The sequence below is a fragment of the Triturus cristatus genome, chromosome 10 (assembly GCF_964204655.1).
Source record: "Triturus cristatus chromosome 10, aTriCri1.1, whole genome shotgun sequence".
Classification (NCBI taxonomy): Eukaryota; Metazoa; Chordata; class Amphibia; order Caudata; family Salamandridae; genus Triturus; species Triturus cristatus.
In genome coordinates, this window is record NC_140593.1 from 450,237,888 (window position 1) to 450,257,960 (window position 20,073).

General features: G+C 45.9%; 1 protein-coding gene across 4 annotated transcripts in view; it reads right to left on the minus strand.

Moving 5' to 3' along the window:
• The window catches only part of ITGB1 (integrin subunit beta 1), a 324,864-nt gene that overhangs the window by 186,743 nt on the left and 118,048 nt on the right, over positions 1 to 20,073 (minus strand). For all 4 annotated transcript variants that reach the window (XM_085631856.1, XM_085631854.1, XM_085631857.1 and 1 more), the window contains exons 4-5: positions 8,727 to 8,949; positions 3,925 to 4,095 (exon numbers count right to left, since the gene is read on the minus strand). In XM_085631856.1, the coding sequence (XP_085487982.1) occupies positions 3,925 to 4,095; positions 8,727 to 8,949 (394 nt within the window). The remainder of the gene's footprint in view (positions 1 to 3,924; positions 4,096 to 8,726; positions 8,950 to 20,073) is intronic.

Below are 20,073 nucleotides of genomic sequence, written 5' to 3' on the forward strand. Positions count from 1 at the left end.
CCCCTCTACACACCTCCTCCCCCCTCTACACACCTCTCTCCCCCCCTCTACACACCTCTCTCCCCCCCCTCTACACACCTCTCTCCCCCCCTCTACACACCTCTCTCCCCCCCCCCCCTCTACACACCTCTCTCCCCCCCCCCCCTCTACACACCTCTCTCCCCCTCTACACACCTCTCTCTCTCTACCTCCAAGTAGCAGTCGGAGCCTGATAGCACTGCTGGTCCTTCTTTAAATAATAAAAAAACAAGCATTGGCATAGCCAATAGGTCTCGCCTTTGGGGCCTTATAAGTGTTTAACCATGCAACAGTTAATGTTGTTGCACCAAGGATATTGTGCTGCATAACTAAATATTTATAAGGTCCCAAAAAGCGTGACCTATTGGCTATGCCAATGCTTGTTCAATACTAGGTTTATTGAATGGAGTTTGGCCTGCTGTGAAGGAAATCTAGGTTTTATATTTTCTGAATTAATTCAGAACTGTGCATTCAGTAAATCAATTCAGGAGGCAATATTGTGTTGTCACTACATACTCCCTCAAGGAGTACAAGAAGCCCCTAAGCTTTTCACTTGATCGTTGAATGTGTTCACCAAGTACAGTCTAGCCACATTTCTAATTTATTGGACTAGTGGTTCTAGCCTACATTTCATATCTCAGAAAGGTTAAGAGAGCATTCTGCATAATTTAATTGTGAGAAAATGTCTTGTTTTGCGTTGTTAGTGCCAACTTATTGCCTTGTTTTGATGTGATTTCGATTGTAGAGCACAGTGTCCCTGCCAACCAGGTCCCATATGCCAGTGCTTCTTCCCTAAAAACAAATTCCCAGTTGGTACTTCTACCCTCTGTAAGTCCTTAGAAAAGGTACCGTGGGTACCTACGGCCTGGGATCTGAAAAGGGTCCCATGGGACCCCCCCTCACTGGGACCAAGCCACTGCCCTTGCATGCCCCTGTGAAGGAGAAAACAATATGGTAGGCATGGCCCCCTGCCTATGTGCCATGCCAGCCAGCACTGCCTGAAGGTATAGGTAAGTCACCCCTCTATCAGCCCTAATGCAGGGTGCACTACACCACAGGTGAGGGAATATCTGAATGAGCAGATATGCCCTTACAATACTGGGGCCCATTCCTTAATATTGTAAGTGCCAGTGAAACCATAGAGAGTGCACGGGCTGGAAACCTGACAACTAGTTCCACAGCACAATGGGGAATACATTGAAAACAGGAGTGTTTGATACCAAACTACTCCTTTCAATAAATCCAAACTTATGCCAGTGTGGGATTTATTGTACCATGTATCCAGAAAGCCCCCTGAAAACTTACCAACCCTGGTGTGGTCTCTGACTGGCTGTTGGCAGCCAGCCACCACCATGTTTCTGGACCCCTGGGTAGAGAGCTCCGGATCTCTGGGTATAAAAAAAATGCACGTCCTGAGCAGAGTTGTCACACCTCCTCCACCAGGATGGGCCAGTGCTTCAAGAAGGAAGCTTCAAAGGCCTGCCGCCTTTGTAATGCGACCCCTAGTCTCTGCTGCTGGCAGCAGATTGTAGCCCCTGGTTTATCCCCCCACTTTGGGAAGGAAAACATAGGAAAATAGGAGATTTGCCCACTGCTGCCAACTCCACCCATAAGGTGGGGGAGGCAAGGTGAAGAACATGTTTCAGTGCTGCCACTGGAGGATTGGGAGATCCCTCCAATCCGGGCTCGGTCTATGCCCCCCCTGCCACAGGAGGGTGGCATAACCGAGGGTGTAGTCACCCCCGGTAAGGTGCCCATTGGCCCCACCTGCTACTCCCTTAAAACACACCTAAATGTAGTATTTAGGTGGCTTAACCAGACTTGAAAACTAGGTCAGCAATGACTTACTAAAACAGAAGACATCCCTGCAGAAGAAACCTGAAGAAGACTGCCTTGGCCCCAGCCCTACCGGCCTGTCTCCAGCTTCGACGTACCTGCGACCTGTCTTGCAGCCAGCGACCTCTAAAACCCCTGGTTTCAACAAAGACGCCAATCTCCTGCGGACAGCGGACCTGTCCAGAAGAAAACAACAACAAAGACTCCGGATCCAGGCGGACCCGCGGCTCATGCCCACTATGCATCCGACGCCTACAGCCAGAGTCTGAGTGGCTCAACTGCCCAGTGAAGTCTCCCTTGCGACAAGGACTTCGAATCCAGCGCCGGCAGACCTCTCCTAACCCCCCCGCCACGATGACTGCAGAGTGCATCTGAAGGTTCCCAGAACTACCCCCCCCCGCCAAGTTAAGGAGCTTTTCGAAGTCTAAAGACACAGCTGCATCTGCTGTGTTTTTATTGTGTTACTTTTTTTTTTTTAACTCAACCAGCGGTGCCCCTGTGACACCCCACCAACCCACCTGTGCTGTCACTGGTCTTCTACATGGACCCTCCGGTACAACACCTGCAGCCTGTTTCCAAAAAGAAGAAAACTCCATAGGATTGTATTTGGCTCTCAACGTGGTGTTTGCGCCCTGCACCCAGCTGCCCCTGTGCCGCTGGTGGTTTATGTTTAGTGCTGCCTTATGCCCCCCCCCTTGTGCTGGTCCCAACACCTAAAACTAACACCTAGGGATTAATAATATAGCTACGTTACGGTGACGAGAAAAATCAATTATCTCCTCCCTTGAGTTATTCTATCCTCAAATGTAAACTATGTTATCTTTATTCTTAATAGTTCGAAACATTGTAATAAATAAACAATGTTTCGAACTATTAAGAATAAAGATAACATAGTTTACATTTGAGGATAGAATAACTCAAGGGAGGAGATAATTGATTTTTCTCGTCACCGTAACGTAGCTATATTATTAATCCCTAGGTGTTCGTTTTTCCTTTCTACTTGTTTAAGTACCCAGATACCAAAGGGTTATTATGGGTTTCCCCCCTTTTTTTCTAAAAGGTCCCAACACCTAAAGCTTGGCCCCTGCAACCAATACACTTACTGCAAGCAGTGTGGCTCCAAGGACCCCTGGTCTCCATTGAAACGCAATGGGCCGAATTCCGATTAACCTATGCACCTGGCCGCCCCTGTGCCGCTGGTGGTGGTGCAGTTTTAGTACTCATTTGACCCTTGCTGACCTTTGGTCCCGAAGACTGGAACCGTAAGTTGCGTACTTACCAGTATAACTGCATTATTATTTTCCTCTATAGGATAATATTGTACTATTCACAATTGCACAGTCTACTTTTGAAAGCGGTACTTTTATTTTCTGAAAAATTTACTTACTTACCTTATTGCAAAGACCTTGGTCTTAAAATACAAGTCAAACAAAGCTTAGGTTTATAAAATTGGTGTGGATCTCTTTTTTGAGTCATGTGTCCCTTATTGGTTAATGTTGTGCATAACAAATGTCTTACACTCCTCTGGGTTAGGCCTAAGGCTGCTCGCCCACACTACCTTTGTTCCCGAAGACTGGAACTGTAAGTTATGTACTTACCCGATTAACCGCTAACTGTTTTCCCCATAGGATAACATTTAACTGTCCTGAAAATATTACAAGTGTCATTTTTCAAAGTGAAATGTTTTTATTTAAAACGTACTTACCTTATTACGAAGATTTGTCTTAAATTAAAGTGCAACCAAAGTATATTTTTCTACAATTGGTCTGGATCTACTTCTTGAGTTGCGTGTCCATTATTGATCACTGTTGTGCAATAAATGTCTTACACTCCTCTGTGTTAGGCCTAAGGCTGCTCAACCACACTACCAATAATATAGCACTTTGGGTTTTACATCGAAGAACCCTGTACACTTTTGGAGAATCCCTTGACTCTGTGCACGGTATTACCACATAGTGGCAATATCATATACAGACCGACATTAAACAGGAGCAACATTACAAATCCTAGACTGTATGAAGCATAGACAACAATTTGCTAACAACTAAAACTGTCTGCATCAACACTCACCAATTCTAAAATCTGAGGTAATTTTCTTCATTTCACTCATAAGAGCAGTTCCAAGACTTTTCACGTTCTCTAAATCATCCTTCATTGAAAAAGACAAGTCCATCAGGTAATACAGATCAATTGGGTAGTCTTCAGCTCTCTTGAATTTTAAAGTAAATGTCTGTGGTTCTCCTAGTTAAAGAAAGAAAAAAAGATCAAACAGAGGAAAAAAAATACTGAAATTCCTTTACTTTCAAGGATAGGCCACAGCAATGCACCTTTAAAAAAAAAAAAAAAGTATATATATATATATATATATATATATATATATATATATATATATATATATATATATATATATATATATATATTTCCAAAGTCCCTCCTGTACTTGAGAACGCACTCACTCGCACATCAGATGGATGTTAATCCTTAATTTGCTGTCTGAGTGTGTCATTTCTTTCCCACCTTGAAATCCTCATGCCTACGCGTTTCGAAGTCTCTCACTTCTTCATGGGCATACGCGGTCACACTATTCACCTGTCCAAACACTTTGACCCTGCATGCTCCTCCCTTTATAGGCCTCCGGTGTGCCTTTCTAATTAGAGTCTTTTTCTGTTGCATGTTGGTACTTGTATTTGTAATCCATGATTTTTGCCCTCCAGTTGGCTCGTGTGTACTTGCGATATTGAAAGGGCTAATTATGCCTTCCAGTGGGCCTCGGGAATTTATATCTATCTATCTATCTATCTATCTATCTATCTATCTATCTATCTATCAAGATAGCACAACACTTAATGCCTAAAGCATAGAACATAAACATAAAAAACTCCTTTAAAAATAGACATTTCAAGATACTTGATATACACACACACACACACACACACACACACACTTACTTAATTGCACGTGTTTTTAAGACAAACAGTCAAATCAATACAGATCTAAAAATTGGGTAAAACGTGCATGGTAGCGGTAGTCAAAATATGCTGGTGAATTCTGCAACAGGGGAAAGCTACTTTTTCTTTCTTACATGCGCAACAGATAAGGGTTGTATCGCAGGAGGAGAAAAAAAAGCCTAACAAGGATGCATTTAGGCACACTGAGGGACAGTGCAATCCATTTACCTTAACGCATTTACATTAAGGAAATACATTGCCCAGAATACATTACAGGGATTTTTTTTTTTGATTTATCCAGGGAAGTACCTTGCAAAAGTGGCAGAACCGGGCAGAACTGCTGAAATATTACATCTGGCAAATGCAATAAAAAAAATTAAAAAAAGAAAATTCACTCTTCTAATGCAAGGTATTCATTTATTTTGTTAGGTGTTGTTTCATGGGCACTTTAGTCCCCATATACACAGGAGAAAGAAAGTAATTTAGCAAGTACAGTTGGGAGTACAAACCAATAACAGGGACACCATTTGGTCCATCCCAACATTCTCCTGTCACTGTCCTGTCAGTTGAATGACAGAATAAACTTATGTTTTTGGAAATATCCTAAAACCTCTACCTCAAGCCCAAATCAACAACATTCCAGACTTTGGGAACATACTTTCCTAGAGACAAACCAATCTACTCTGGACTATGGGAGAGTTGCCCATCTGGGATGTAACTGGTTACTTGCTTTAGCAGGTACCAATGTTCCCATAGGCATTGGTATAATGCAGTCAAAAACTATATTCAGGGATCCGGTAGAATCCAATTGGCGTTTAGAGAGCTGATTTGACACGGTCATGTTATTCAAGTGCAAGCACTTATTGGCAGCATCATCCTCGACTTGGAAACCTTAATGAGAGCTTTTAATAGCTTTAATGGTAGGCTCTAAAATAACCCAATATAATGGTGCAAGTCTACCACAACCAGACATTTTATCAGTGCCATCAGATTACTGCAATTTAATCTTTGGTATAAAAGTGAGACCTGCCTTGAACATTATTCATACAATCCAGTCAGTCTGTCTATGATGTGATCTTGAGATGGGGGAAGGTATGAGTCCCAGAATAGAGAAGAAGCTGAACTTGACTCTTGTGGGATCTTTTGCCACTTGCTTTTGCTCCTCAATTAATGACAAGGTATCTATAACTGGTAATAACATAAGCAGGTCTGATGGATTAGTGTACAGCTAGATGTACAGCAATATACATGGAGAAATGCAATCGAGCAAGAACACACATATAGCCCCTGATAAATAATAATGGGAGAAGGAAGGATCTCAAGAGAGCTCAGCTCAACACTTACTGCCTAAAGCATAGAACATAAAAAACTCTTTTAAAAAAAATAGACATATCAAGATACTTGATAAGAGGGTCCAAGTTAGATGGGCCACTTCTCACTTGCTTGAAAGCCATCTACGTACTGCACCGAGGGACTTGCAGAGCCATTCTTTTAACGAGAAAAGGCCAAAGTATAAGTCTAAGAATTAAACTTTATTTGCTTAAACTAGAACTGGTTGAAAATAAATGCAGTGACATGAGACTACGATGAATGTTATCCACAATACTCCCAATATTATCTAATTAGTTTCGTTCTCTCAGCAGACTGTTAGAAATGCCCGTACACGAAATGGTGAGAACTACATTTTAAGAAAGAGCACAATGAAACAAGTACAATTACATCTCCCTTTCAGGTTTTCTGCATGTGTGGTCATGGATAGAATGATCCATTTGAATAACTGTTCATATGAAGGAAAGCCACTAGGTATGTAAAACAAATCTTAACAGGATCTTGGAGTTCAAGATGCACACGAACTGTAGTTGTCACCAGGTTTCTCATTTAATTTTGAAAAAGAAAAAAATAGTGTGTATCTACAAATGGAACACATCAATGAATAATCATTTCGAAATCAAAATGGGTTAGTAAGAATGTGACCGTGACCATATGGAGGAGATCACAGATGGCTGTCATTCTACAAACACAAGCGCACAGCACGATGAATCAGAAGACAGCGGCTTTACAGAAACAGGATATCGAAAAGGTTAAAGCTGAGGAACCAACAGAGCACAGCAGATCACATGAAATGCAAGCAGTGCGATATTGGGGCCTTACCAATAAGCGGTAAGGTCGAGTCAGAAGCATTAACCTTAAGATAGTGTGCGATAATAAACTAGATAATTAACTAGAATAGCAGTTTTCTGCTTGAACATGCTGAGCAGATTTTATGATCTGGTGGCCACGAAAGATCAGCTCATTATTCTCCATTCACTGTTGGCTTTGACCACACTAGTTTCTGATGAAACCCTCTGACAGACTAGTGCTCCACAAGTCTGCAATTTGGACCCACTACTAAACACCCGGTAGCAGCACGATCCAACTAGGACTCCAGTCTCAAGCACAAGTGAAGAACATTTTCAGAGACTGCTGTTGGGAAGGGGTAGCCGAAGTTCCTCAACATGGCTATGGCAGTGGGTTTCAAAGTCAGAGCGGATTCCATAGAGAATTTGGAAAATATCTGATCTTTTCAAGGTTCTTTATTTTTGATGGTCCAAGGCTTTTGCAAGAACTCCATTGAACTTTAGACTAGTATTCAATCGTGGGTTCCCTTGGACCAACAAACCTCAAATCTGTAACCACTTTTTTGATCAAGGAACCAGGAATAACGTTCAGTGTAATGTTTGTGGAAAGCTCAAACCCAAAACATTCAAATTAAGAAGCCAAATTCTACACCATATATGCAATAAGTTGATCGGAGGTTGGCCTCAGATACATTCAAAAGTGGTTTCCAGCAAAACACCACATTGATCAGGATTTGGGCAAGATTAAGAGAAAGGCACACAAGTGGCCCAGTAAGGGATTAGAGTACATAAAATGCAGTTAAATGCCTGTCTGAGTGACACACTCTTGAAATCAGTGAGAAGTCTGTGAAAAAGCATACAGGTGCTTACTTGAGAATGTTTCTCCAAAGAAGCCCAGGCCATTGTCCATCAAAGATGTAAATCTCAGGCATATGGAATTGACCATAAACAGTCATTCGAAGGAAACCACCACTTGGGAAGTGCACAGTAAAGGAGACACGGTCCTTTTTGAAGTTGTAAGTAAGGAATACAAAATCTGTGAGATTTTGAAATAATTTTCCACTTCAGTACAGTCATAAGCAGTCAAAGAGGTGAGACAGGGGGTGTCCCATTGCTACCCAATCATTCTCAGAATGACCATATGAATCAGGGTTACATTTCCATAGAGGCAGGAGAAAAGGATTTCAGATCCAAACGATGGCATTTAGATGAGCAAATACTGGTGGAGCATAACTTACTCAAGTGGCCAGAAAGTGGTGATCGACAGCAATCAAGAGTGCAATGCCCACCCACCTCCTGACCAGAAGAGATTTGGGGATGGTAGATCCAAAGGGCTGGCCCTTACACAAAGTATCTGACTGCTTTCGAAAAGAAGAATTCAAGATTTCTTACTATACTGTTTTTTCTGCATGTCTAATAAAGATACAGTCTGAACAGTATAAATATAAGGTCATTACCGATGTCCATGTAGGGTGGAACCTTCGACTCTCATATGGAAAGCATTTTGCTACAGTATTTTGACCTATATTTTGCTGCAGTACTGTTACCTAATGGAGTATCTGATGGCAAACTTCCATCACTAGTATGGAAGGCCATGTGATGGAAATCTATACAATCAGGTGAAAGAGCGGCCAACCTTCCTTCATCTGGAGAAGATCCAGATTCATTTGAAGATGCAGCATCCTATCTTTGATGAAGAACATAGGTATCAGGATATTTCCAGGAGTTTGGAAGTGATGGGGAGCTGCAAACATACTGTCATTATTTTGCACCATTTATAAATTTAAATGCAAAAAGATCTCTATACCTGATCGAAGCTTTAATTCCATCTTTTGAGGTCGGATCTGAGTGATGTCCTCTGGCTTCAGTTTTTCTGCAGTGTCTTTGCTGCGGTTTGTCAATGGTTTATTTTCACGCATTCTTTGGCTACCTCTGGGATTTTCAATTTCTGCTTCTTTACATCCCTTACTCTTTAACGTTGCTATATCATCACATCTTGCTGAAGTTGGTTTCCCTTCTTGTAAAAAGTCCTGCAAATATTAGTAAGTAGAATTAGCATTTCAAATGTCTAAACAGCTTTGGTTTCATATATTAATATATTATTAATTCAAGGCAGTCAACACTTAGAAAGGTTTGAATTAAGCCCACAACTTAGGAAAACACAGATTTTTCAACACAAATGTATGTAATCATATAAACACAAGAAATCTGAAGTATTTAAAACAATTTTTTTGCCTACTATGTGCTAAAACAAATTGAAACGTTATATGGAGACTAATGGAAGCCATGCCACATCATTTGTAACCTAATAACTGTCAATATTTCAAAACACTGCATCGACTAGTTGTACATGTAGTTGTACATGCATATCATTTATATGGAATATGCTACTTACCAGTATGCATCTGTTCTTGGCATGTAGAACTGCAGATCTACACACTTGTGCATAGATCGCCATCTGGTGTTGGGCCCGGATGTTTGCAGTTTGTTTTTCCTCTTGGAAAGTCTTTGGAAGTCACGAGGTCGGTGACTCCTCCTTTGGATCGTATTGCGCATGGGCTTCGGCTCCATCTTCAGAATGTTTTTCGCCAGCAGGGAAAGATGGAGCGTAGTAGTAACAGTGAAGATGCCCATGTGTGTGCTATCTAAATAAGATAAACTGGAAGAGATAATGGTAGCCGGGGAGGCGGGTGGGCGTCTGTAGATCTGCAGCTCTACATGCCAAGAACAGATGCATACTGGTAAGTAGCATATTCCGTTCGAGGCATATGACCTGCAGATTACACACTTTTGCATAGATTATATAGCAGTACCCACCATTAGCGGCGACCAACCGTATCTGTTGCAGTGGTTTGAAATAACGTTTTGAGTACAGCCTGGCCCACACAAGCTTGTTGCTTAGTTTGCACATCTAGACAATAGTGTTTGGTGAAAGTGTGCGGTGTTGACCATGTAGCTGCTTTGCAGATATCATCTAATGGGATGTTCCCCAAGAATGCCATGGAAGCCCCTATTTTTCGTGTAGAATGGGCTTTCGGGGGAATGGATAGCGTTCACTTTGCTTTATGGTAGCAGATTTGAATGTATTTTACAATCCACCTAGCTATCCCCGATTTTGAGATGGGGTTACCTTTGTGTGGTGGAGAGAAAGAAACAAACAGTTGTTTGGTCTTACGGAAAGGTTGTGTTCTCTGAATGTAGTAGAGTAAGTCTTGTTTGACATCCAGTGTGTGAAGAGCCCTTTCTACAGCGGTCTGTGGTTGCGAGAAAAATACTGGTAGTTCTACTATTTGGTTTAGGTGGAAGGGAGAAATGACTTTAGGGAGGAATTTTGGGTTGGTACGGAGAACAACCTTATTATGGTGCATTTGGAGAAAGGGTTCTTGAATGGTAAGTGCTTGTATCTCACTGACTAAGGGAAGTGATGGCTACAGGAAAAGCGGTTTTCCATGTTAGGAATTGTAGTTCGCATTTATGCAGAGGTTCGAAGGGAGACCCCATTAGCCTTGTGAGAACGATATTTAAGTTCCACACAGGTGAGGGTGGCACTCTGGGGGGAATTATTCTTTTAAGGCCTTCCATGAAGGTTTTAATGGCAGGTACTCTAAAGAGTGAGAGATTTTGCCTGTTTTGTAGGTAAGCTGCAATAGCTGCGAGGTGTCGTCAAATGGACGTATAGGCTAGATTGCACCTTTGTAGGTGGAGTAAGTAGTCTATTATGTGTTGAATGGACACGTCCAGTGGATTGATGGTGTTATGGCAATAAACAACAAAGCGTTTCCACTTGGCGGCGTAGCACGCTCTAGTGGTAGGTCTTCTAGCTTCTCTGATGACGTTCATACAGTCAGGGGGAAGATTTAGGTACCCGAATTCTAGGATTTTAGGAGCCAGATCGCAAGGTTGAGCTGCGCTGGGTCCGGGTGTTGGATCTCTCCATTGTTCTGGGTTAAGAGGTGTGGAGAGAGGTGTAGTTTTTGGTGCGGCACTACAGATAGTTCCAGCAGTGTGATATACCACGGTTGTCTGGCCCACGTTGGAGCTACTAGGATTAGTGTGAGGGAGTGTTGTAGTTTGCGCACCACTAGTGGAATTAGTGGGAGAGGCGGAAAAGCGTACGCAAATCTGCCTGACCAGTTCATCCATATCGCATTTCCTTTGGACAATGGGTGTGGGTATCTGGCGGCGAAGCTTGGGCTTTTGGCGTTTGTTGGTGGCGAAGAGGTCGATCTGTGGATGCCCCCACATTTGAAAGTACGGGTGAAGAACTTGCGGGTGAAGCTCCCACTCGTGGATCTGTTGTGTCTGCCTGCTGAGCAGATCTGCCACTGTGTTTTGGACTTCTGGGACATGCTGGGCTAGGAGAAAGATTTTCTGGGGTATTGCCCATCTCCATATGCTCTGTGCTAGGTGAGAGCTGTGGAGAGTGTGTGCCGCCTTGTTTTTGAATAGAATACATGGCTGTCATGTTGTCTGTTCGTATTAGGACTGCCTTGCCTGAAATTTGAGTGTGAAAAGATTTTAGGGCTAAGAAGATTACTAGTAACTCCAGATGGTTGATATGGAGTAACTTTTGTTGAGGTGTCCACTTGCCCTGTGTGGTGAGATGTAGTAGATGAGCTCCTCAGCCGGAGAGCGATGCATCCGTTGTCAGTACTATTTGAGGAACCGGGTCCAGGAACGGTCGACCTTTGGAGAGGTTTGTGGTGTTCCACCACTGTAGAGAGCGATGGGTGCGACCGTCTACCAACACCAGATCTGTTAATTGACCCTGGGCCTGGTTCCATTGGCGCGCTAATCACTCTTGGAGAAGACGCATCTGGAGTCTTGCGTGAGGCACTATGAAAATGCAAGAGGCCATCATCCCTATTAGTTGCATAAACACTCGAGCTGGAAGGGAGTGTTGTAGTGCGAATTTTGCGCGTAGAGCTTGAATGCTTGCAATCCTGGCAGGATTGGGGTAGGCTAGTGCTCTTGAGGTGTCTATGGTGGCACCGAGGTATTGTTTTATGTGGGATGGTTGGAGATGGGACTTCTGGTGGTTTACTGTGAAGTAATTGAATGGTGGTAGATGTGTGTTGAACACACCGACTGTATGACCCGGCTTTTATCAGCCAGTCGTCTAAGTGTGGGAAGACGTAGATGTGTTGTCTTCGCAAATGTGCTGCTACCACTGCTAGGCACTTGGTGAATACCCGTGGCGCTGTTGTGACTCCGAACAGGAGCACCTTGAATTGGAAGTGTTGTCAGTCCACTACAAATCTGAGGTACTTGCGGTGAGCTTTGTGCACCGGAATGTGAAAATACGCGTCTTTTAGATCTATGGTGGTCAAAAAGTCGTTTTGGGAGAGGAGCGGAAGTACCTGCTTAAGCGTTACCATATGAAAATGGTCGGAGTGTATGTACGTGTTTAGGGGCTGGAGATCTAGGAAGGGCCGCAGAGTCTCGTCCCTTTTTGGTATGAGAAAATATAGGGAGTAGACTCCCATGTTTTGTTGGTTGGTAGGATTGGGTTCTATTGCCTGTTTTTGTAGGAGGGAGATTACCTCCTGCTTTAGGAGTATTAAATGTTCTTGTGACATTGGGCACTGTCTGGGTGGAATGTTTGGGGGGGGTAGATATTAGTTCTAGGCAGTAGCCTGATTGAATTATTTGTGTTACCCATTTGTCTGAGGTGATGGTAGCCCAGACGGGAAGGAAATGTTGGAGTCTGCCCCTGACCGGAGTGGAATGGTCTGGGGGGGAGTTGGGTAGGCGTTGTGGCAGAGCGGACGTTGTTTGTTTTGCCTCTGCCTTTATTATTGTTACCCCTATAGCCGCCTCTTTGATAACCCCTCATGAAGGTGGACTGAGTGGGGGATTTGTACGAAGTGGACGCGGTGTCTGAGGAGTAGCCTCTACATGTACTTCGGAAGGAAGAGCGACGAAAGGAGCGTCTAGGAGGGCGTGACTGTAAGGCTCCCATGGACTTCGCCGTATCCGTATCCTTCTTATTTTTTTCTAGGGCCTCATCCACCTTTGGGCCAAATAGATGTTCCTGGTCAAAGGGATGGTTAAGGATGGAGGCTTGTACCTACGGTTTAAACCCTGCTATTCTTAGCCAAGCATGGCGACAGATGAGGACGCTGGTATTGATGGCCCTGGAAGCTGTGTCTGTTGCATCTAAGGCACAGCGTATAGAGATGTTAGTGATAGTCTTACCCTCTTGAATTAGTTAGTTGGCCCTAGCTTTATATTTTTCAGGGAGGTGGTGCATTATGCTTTCTAACTCGTCATAATGTGCCCTGTCATATCTGGCCAATAGCGCTTGAGTATAGGCGATACGCCACATATTGGCTGCTTGTGACGCAGTGCGCTTTCCTGATGCATCCAGTAGCTTTGACTCTTTGTAAGGTGGACACCACTAGGGAATCTAGTGGCGCTGGCCCTCTGATGTAGGAGGGATCTGTGGGGGCAGCTTTGTATTTCTTTTCTATGCGCGGGTTAAACACCCTGGCGCTAACTGGGTCCTTAAAAACTTCTGGCGCATGCTTCACCACTCCTTTAAGCATAGGTAATATGGAGGTAGACCTATGTGTGGTGTTGAATGTGTCGAGGAGGAAATCTTCCTCCACGGGGTCGGTACGCAAGTCTACCCCGTGATAGTGTGCCGCCCTTTGAAGAAGATGGTGGAACCCCAATGAGTCCTCTGGTGGAGATGGCCTGGAGGGGTAAAGGTCATCTTGTGGGACGTTGGGGATATCAGGGATATTGTAGTCGTCCCACGGGTACTCACGACCCTCTGCGCCGGGGTGATGTCCTCCACATTCGAGTCATCGGCCTCGGAAGCGCTGACGAGGCCCTCTTCGGTGTACCGCTCTGGAGCATCGATGCCTTCTCCGAAGATGTCGTCCGGAATCGTCATAGAGGAGTGCGCCGTAGTTCTTCTGGCTCTTCGGTCCCGAATAGTCTTTTTGGACCGGAAGGACTTGCACGCCAGACAGTCTCAAGCATCGTGTTCAGGGGAGAGGCAGAGATTGCATATCTTGTGGAGATCGGTGTGGGGGAATTTGGACCCACATCGAAGGCACTTTTTAAATGGAGTCCTTTCCATTAGCCAGGACCGAAGCTTGGAGAGGCCAGAAGGCCGCCGTCGACGACTGGAACTGAAGGTCCGTGCTGATGAGAAGGCGCGTCGAGTGGGGGAGAGTGCGATCGAAACAATACCGCGGTTTGGGGTGAGGATTGCGCGTCGACCGTCGAACTGGAAGCTGTTCGGAACCGGAACGCGAAGATCACATCCGAGCCCGATGGCGGAAAAAAACAATCCGAGGATGGAGCCGATGCCCATGCGCAATACGATCCAAAGGAGGAGTCACCGACCTCGTGACTTCCAAAGACTTTCCAAGAGGAAAAACAAACTGCAAACATCCGGGTCCAACACCAGATGGCGATCTATGCACAAGTGTGTAATCTGCAGCTCATATGCCTCGAACACATATTTCCTAGTTCTAGTTCCCATACCCCGCCATGCACAGTGTTGGGTTGTGTGCATGTGTGGGTGGGTGGGGGGGGGGGGGCCGGGTGGGGGGGGGGGGAGATAGGAGAGGCGGCAGGCATTCTACCGTGTATAAACATACGGTAATTATATATTGCTTGACATTTTTAAAAAAACAGACGTACACTGAAAAAAGCAAAGGTTACAGGGACGTTCTAGTTAGGTTCACTTCTTACCCCCACAAAACCATAGAAAGTATATGTAGTTCTAGTTATATGAAGAAATTATAACTTGTGATGTTAAGTAACAAATAGTTTCTTACCCGTCGGTGTAGTTTTGCAGCTTGAAGATCTTTCTGGATTCACTATGCTGTGCATTATTCTGCGATCTGGTGGTTGGGTCCGAATTCGTAGTCTCTTTTTTTTTTTGTGTAGCCCAGGTGGGCGTCGACGTCCCACCATTTGGTGTACCTCTCGTGACGTTGGCGTGCTTCCTGCGGAAGTCCCACCTTTGGGGCGCCATCTTCGGGTTCTTTTTTCCCTTCCTTTCTCTCTCTTTATTTATTTTTTTTTAACCCTAGGCATTAAGTAACTTCCTTATATATCCTTTCAGTTTTATCTTATTATTTCAGTCTTTGTCCTTCCACCCTTTTTTCTCCTGCCTCATCTTCCTGGCGGAGGTGGGTGGGTTCGCTAGTGAATCCAGAAAGATCTTCAAGCTGCAAAACTACACCGACAGCTAAGAAACTATTTGTTTTGCAGCGTGAATCTTTCTGGATTCACTATGCTGTGCGTAGATTTTGTAGCGGTTTGTTATCTCTGTGGCGGCTGGGTGGAAGATGAGCGTTGCTCGAATATATGTTGAAGAACCTTCTGTCCTAATTGTGCTTCCTTGTTCATCTGTATATCCACGCAGTAGTGCTTGGTGAACGTGTGCACCGAAGCCCATGTTGCCGCCAGGCATATGTCTTGAATGGGTGTATTTGCCCGTGGCCCCTCGGATAGTTCTTGCCCCACCTGTTTGTGGCAGAATTGTATTGTTAGTGCAATCCATCGTGCGATGGTGCTTTTTGTCACTGGTCTACCCAGGAAGCTCGTTGCGAAGGACACAAAAAACTGTTTGGTTTTCCTGTGTTCTTTTGTCCTCTCGATGTAGTGCATCAACGCCCTTCTAGCGTCTAGAGTGTGCAGTGCCCTTTCTGCGCTTGTTGCTGGGTTCTGAAAGAAACCTGGTATTTTAATTGTTTGATTTAAATGGAATGCTGACACCACCTTTGGCATGAAGTGTGGGTCCATTCTCATTACGACTCTGTCCTTGTGTATCTGGATGTAAGAGTCTTGCAGCGTTAGCGCTTGCAGCTCGCTTACTCTGCGCAGTGAGGTTATTGCCACCAGAAAGGCTGTCTTCATTGTTAGCATTTGGAGGGAGGCCTTGTGAATGGGCTCAAAGGGCGCTTTCATAAGTTCCGTCAGGACTATGTTGAGGTTCCATGCCGGTGGCGGCATCCTCTTTGGTGGCGCTATTCTTCTTGCCCCTTCCAGGAATCCCTTTACTACCCGTGACGTAAAGAAGGTTCCTCCTGTCTCACCTCGTGTGTAAGCTACGATCGCCGCTAGGTGGACCCTCAGCGACGATGATCAAAGTTTCGCCTTTAGAAGGTGTGTGAGGTATCTAAGCACCAGTGATTCCTTTGTCATTTTATCTTGCAGTTTATTTTTGCTGCATCACATTGTGAACCTTTTCCACTTTTCCCCATAACATTTCCGTGTTGTTGGTCTCCTTGCCTCCCGCAGCACTCGCATAGTGCTTGGAGGTAGTTTAAGGTGTGCAAACTCTGTCTTCAGGAGCCAAGCTGCCAGTCCGAGGCTCTCTGGTTCTGGGTGTAGAACCTCTCCGTTCTGCATGGAGAGCAAGTCCTTTCTTTTTGCGAATTTGTGTGGAGGTCCCTGTGCCATTTCCACTATTTGTGAGTACCATGTCTGCCTTGCCCACTGTGGTGCCACCAGGATCATTGTCATGTTGCTGGTCTTGCACTTGTTGAGTACCCGGTGTATCAGTGGTATTGGTGGAAAAGCGTATGCAAATGTCCTTGACCAACCTATCCATAGGGCATTCCCCTGGGATTGTTTTTCTGGTTGTCTGGATGCGAAGTTTCGGCATTTTGCATTCAGGCGTGTTGCAAACAGGTCTATTGTCGTGTACCCCACCTTTTGAATAGCCTTTGCGTTTCCTGTCCATTGAGCTCCCACTCGTGGGATGCAGAGGTCTGCCTGCCGAGCCAATCGGCTTCCATATTGTCTTTCCCTGGTAGGTGTATCGCCAGCAGGTCTATTTTGAGTGGGATGGCCCATCTCCAAATCTCTTGTGCCAGAGTTGAAAGGGGGGGGGGAACGATTGTGTTCCTCCATGCTTGTTGATGTAGAACATTTTGGTAGTATAGTCCGTCTGTATCAACACCTTTTGGTCATATAGCTGCCTCTGGAAGGCCTTTAGGGCTAGCAGTACGGTCTTCAACTCCAGGTAGTTGATGTGTCTGACCGCATCTGCTGGAGTCCACAGACCCCTCACTCTGAGCTTGTTCATGTGCGCTCCCCATCCTATCTGGGATGCATCTGTGGTAATTGTCACAGTTGGGCTTGGTGGTGTCAAGGGCTTTCCTATAATTATGTTCTCCCTGTTCCACCATGCTATCTCCTCTTGCACTGCGTGCGTAACAACCACTAGATCCTCCCAACTTCCGTTCGCTTGTGACCATTGTTGTTGCAGCCATTTCTGGAACGGTCTCATGTGAAGCTGTACATTGGGGACTAGGTGAATGCATGACGCCATCATGCCCATGATCTTGCTCGCTGTTCTCACGGTCAGAGCTCGCCCCTTCTGGTAGAGACGCGTCTCCTTCAGCAGGGCTACCGTTCTCCTGTCGCTGGGCATGACCGTTTTGTCTAAGGAGTTGATCTGCGCTCGCAGGAATATCTTCACCTGTTCTGGTTCCATTGATGACTTCCCCCAGTGTATCGAGAACCCCAGGCTTGTTAGTGTTCTTGTCACCCGCTCTGCGTGCTCCTCGCACTTGTCGCGAGTACTTGCTTTGATTAGCCAGTCGTCTAGGTAAGGATACACATGAATCCCTTCCCTCCTTAGGTACGCTGCTACTGCTGCAAGGCATTTTGTGTAAACCCTTGGTGCGGACTTTAGACCGAATGCCAGGGTTGTGAATTGGTAATGGTCCTGGTTGATGTTCAACCTTAAAAGGTTTTTGTGGCGCCTGTTCATCGGGATGTGCAGTTAGGCATCTTTGAGATCCACGGTTGACATGAAGTCTCCGCCTTGTATTTGAGGTAGCACTTCTTGTAGCGATTTCATTTTGAATTTTTGCGTCTTTATGAATTTGTTTAGGAATCGTAGATCCAGGATGGGTCTTAGTGTTTCGTCCACCTTTGGGACCAGGAAGTAGTTTGAGTACACTCCCTTGTTCCTTTCTCTGCATGGCACTGGTTCTATGGCCTCCTTTTGGAGTAGTTGTTGCGCCTCTTCCCTGAGTTGAGCAAGCTCTTGACCAGAGCGTTGTCTTCCCTTTGGTTTCCTGTTTGGAGGCCTTTTCACCAACTCTATGCAGTATCCGTGCTGTATGACGTTGAGTATCCATTTGTCTGTGGTTATTTTTTGCCACTGAAGGTAAAGCCCCAGTCTTCCGCCTACCGGTGTTATATGCTCGTAGGCGCTTTTTTTGTGTACCCCCCTCACTGTTTATTTTGCGCTACACCCCTCGGGGTACGCTGGGGGTGAGCGTCTCCTTGCGTGCAAAGTCACTTAGATGAGGGTTGATCTCCCCCTCTTCTTCTTTGGCCACGTCAGTTTCCCCTCCCGCGAAAGGACTGGCCTCGAGGCTGGTACTGCCAGTTCTGCTTCTGCTCTCCTTGTTGGCTGTGACTGTCACCCTGCTGTCCTTGCTGGAATGCTTGGTGTGACGTTCCCTGCTGGTTACCTCCCCTTCCGTAGGGTCACCGAGCTGGGGTGCCTCTTCTCATCCCTCTGAATTGCAGGGCCCCCATGGACCTTGCCGTCTCATTTTCCTTCTTCAGTTGGGAGAGCTTCTCGTCCACCGGTGCCCCGAACAGTGTTTCACCGTTGAAAGGGGTGTTCAGTATGTTGTTCTGGACCTCTTGTTTGAATCCAGAAATTCTGAGCCAGGCCTGCCTCCTTTCAGTGATCCCTATGGCCATTAGTCTGCTCGAAGTCTCAGCCACATCCAATGCAGCCTTTATGCATGAGTTGGCGATATTCTTCCCCTCCTCCACTAATGGGAAGTCCTTTGTCGGTACTCTTCTGGGAGATGCTTGATTAGTTCCCCCATCTCATCCCAATGCTGGTACTGGTGCCTGTTCAGTAGCGCATTAGAGTTTGCCATGCACCAGTGCATTGCGGCGTTTCTTTCTACCTTCCTTCCAGTGAGGTCCATCCTTCTGCTCTCCTTATCAGGAGGTGGTCCCGAGGTCGCCGGCACATTGGCTCTTCTCCTGGCCGTGGAAGCAATGATGAGTCGGCAGTGACCGATCCCTTGATGTAAGGAGGATCCTGCGTGGCGTGCTAGTACTTCTTTTCCGTTCTGGGCGTGATGGACCTGCATGTTGCTGGGTCCTTAAAACGCCTCCTTCCCTTGGTTCATCACGCTTTGGAGCATGGGGAGGAACTGGCTCCTCGTCTGGATGGGGAGCAGAGTCTTGAGTAGGAAATCTGCTTTCGGCTTCTCCTCGTCTAATTTCACCCCAAAAGTTGCTGCAGCGCTCTTGACGACCATGTTGTATGCCCAGATGTCGTCTGGCGGCGAAGGCTTCGAAGGATAAGTCTCCACGGGCTCCTCGGGGTTTTCGGTGTCGATGTCCTGCCATTCCAGCTCCCGAGTTGTCGACGGCGCCGAGCCGTAGAACGACTGCTGATCCTCTTCTTTATCTTCTCCCTCATAGCAGGGGCCTTCTTCCTCCTCTTCCGGATCCTTCAACAGCTCCTTGGCGTCGAATTCTTCCTGTTCCTCGACGACCTCCATCGACGGGATCGTTGGGATCTTGAATTTCTTCATTTTTTCGGCGAACTCCTTCCTCTGAAGGATGCTCTCCATCTCCGCCTCGAGCCTTCTCTTTTTCTTCTCCATTTCGGAGACCAGTTCGGCGTCGACCGCAGGTCTCTTCGACAGAGCTTGCGTCGATGCGGCCTTGTCTTTCGTCGCCGAGCGCCCCACCTCGTGGGCCTGCTTCGACGAACTCTGTCTTTCGGCGGCATTCGGCACCTGGGATTCCTTCTCGAAGGATCCGCTGGGCCTTCTGTCCTTGGATCCACTCGCGGTCATCGAATTTTTCGGCGCCGGTGTTCCTTTTGAAAACTTTGACTCTGTTTTTCGAGAGTCACTTTCAGGTTTTCGGGGCCCTTTCGGGGGTTTCGTACTCGACGTGTCTCTTACCTCGTCAGGCGTTTTCTTATCGGTCTCTGCGACCGTGAAGACATCAGGTCCTTCGGCGATGTTGTCCTCATCGTCTGTGGAGAGGCCCAGATCGTACAGCGACGGGGCCTTACCCTTGCCTTCCATGTTGAAGTTAGCTCTCCTCTATCTTTCTCTCACCCGGAGTGTCTTCGGCGTGAATGCGGAACAGGCGTTGCAGTCCTTGCTCTCGTGGTCGATCGGCAG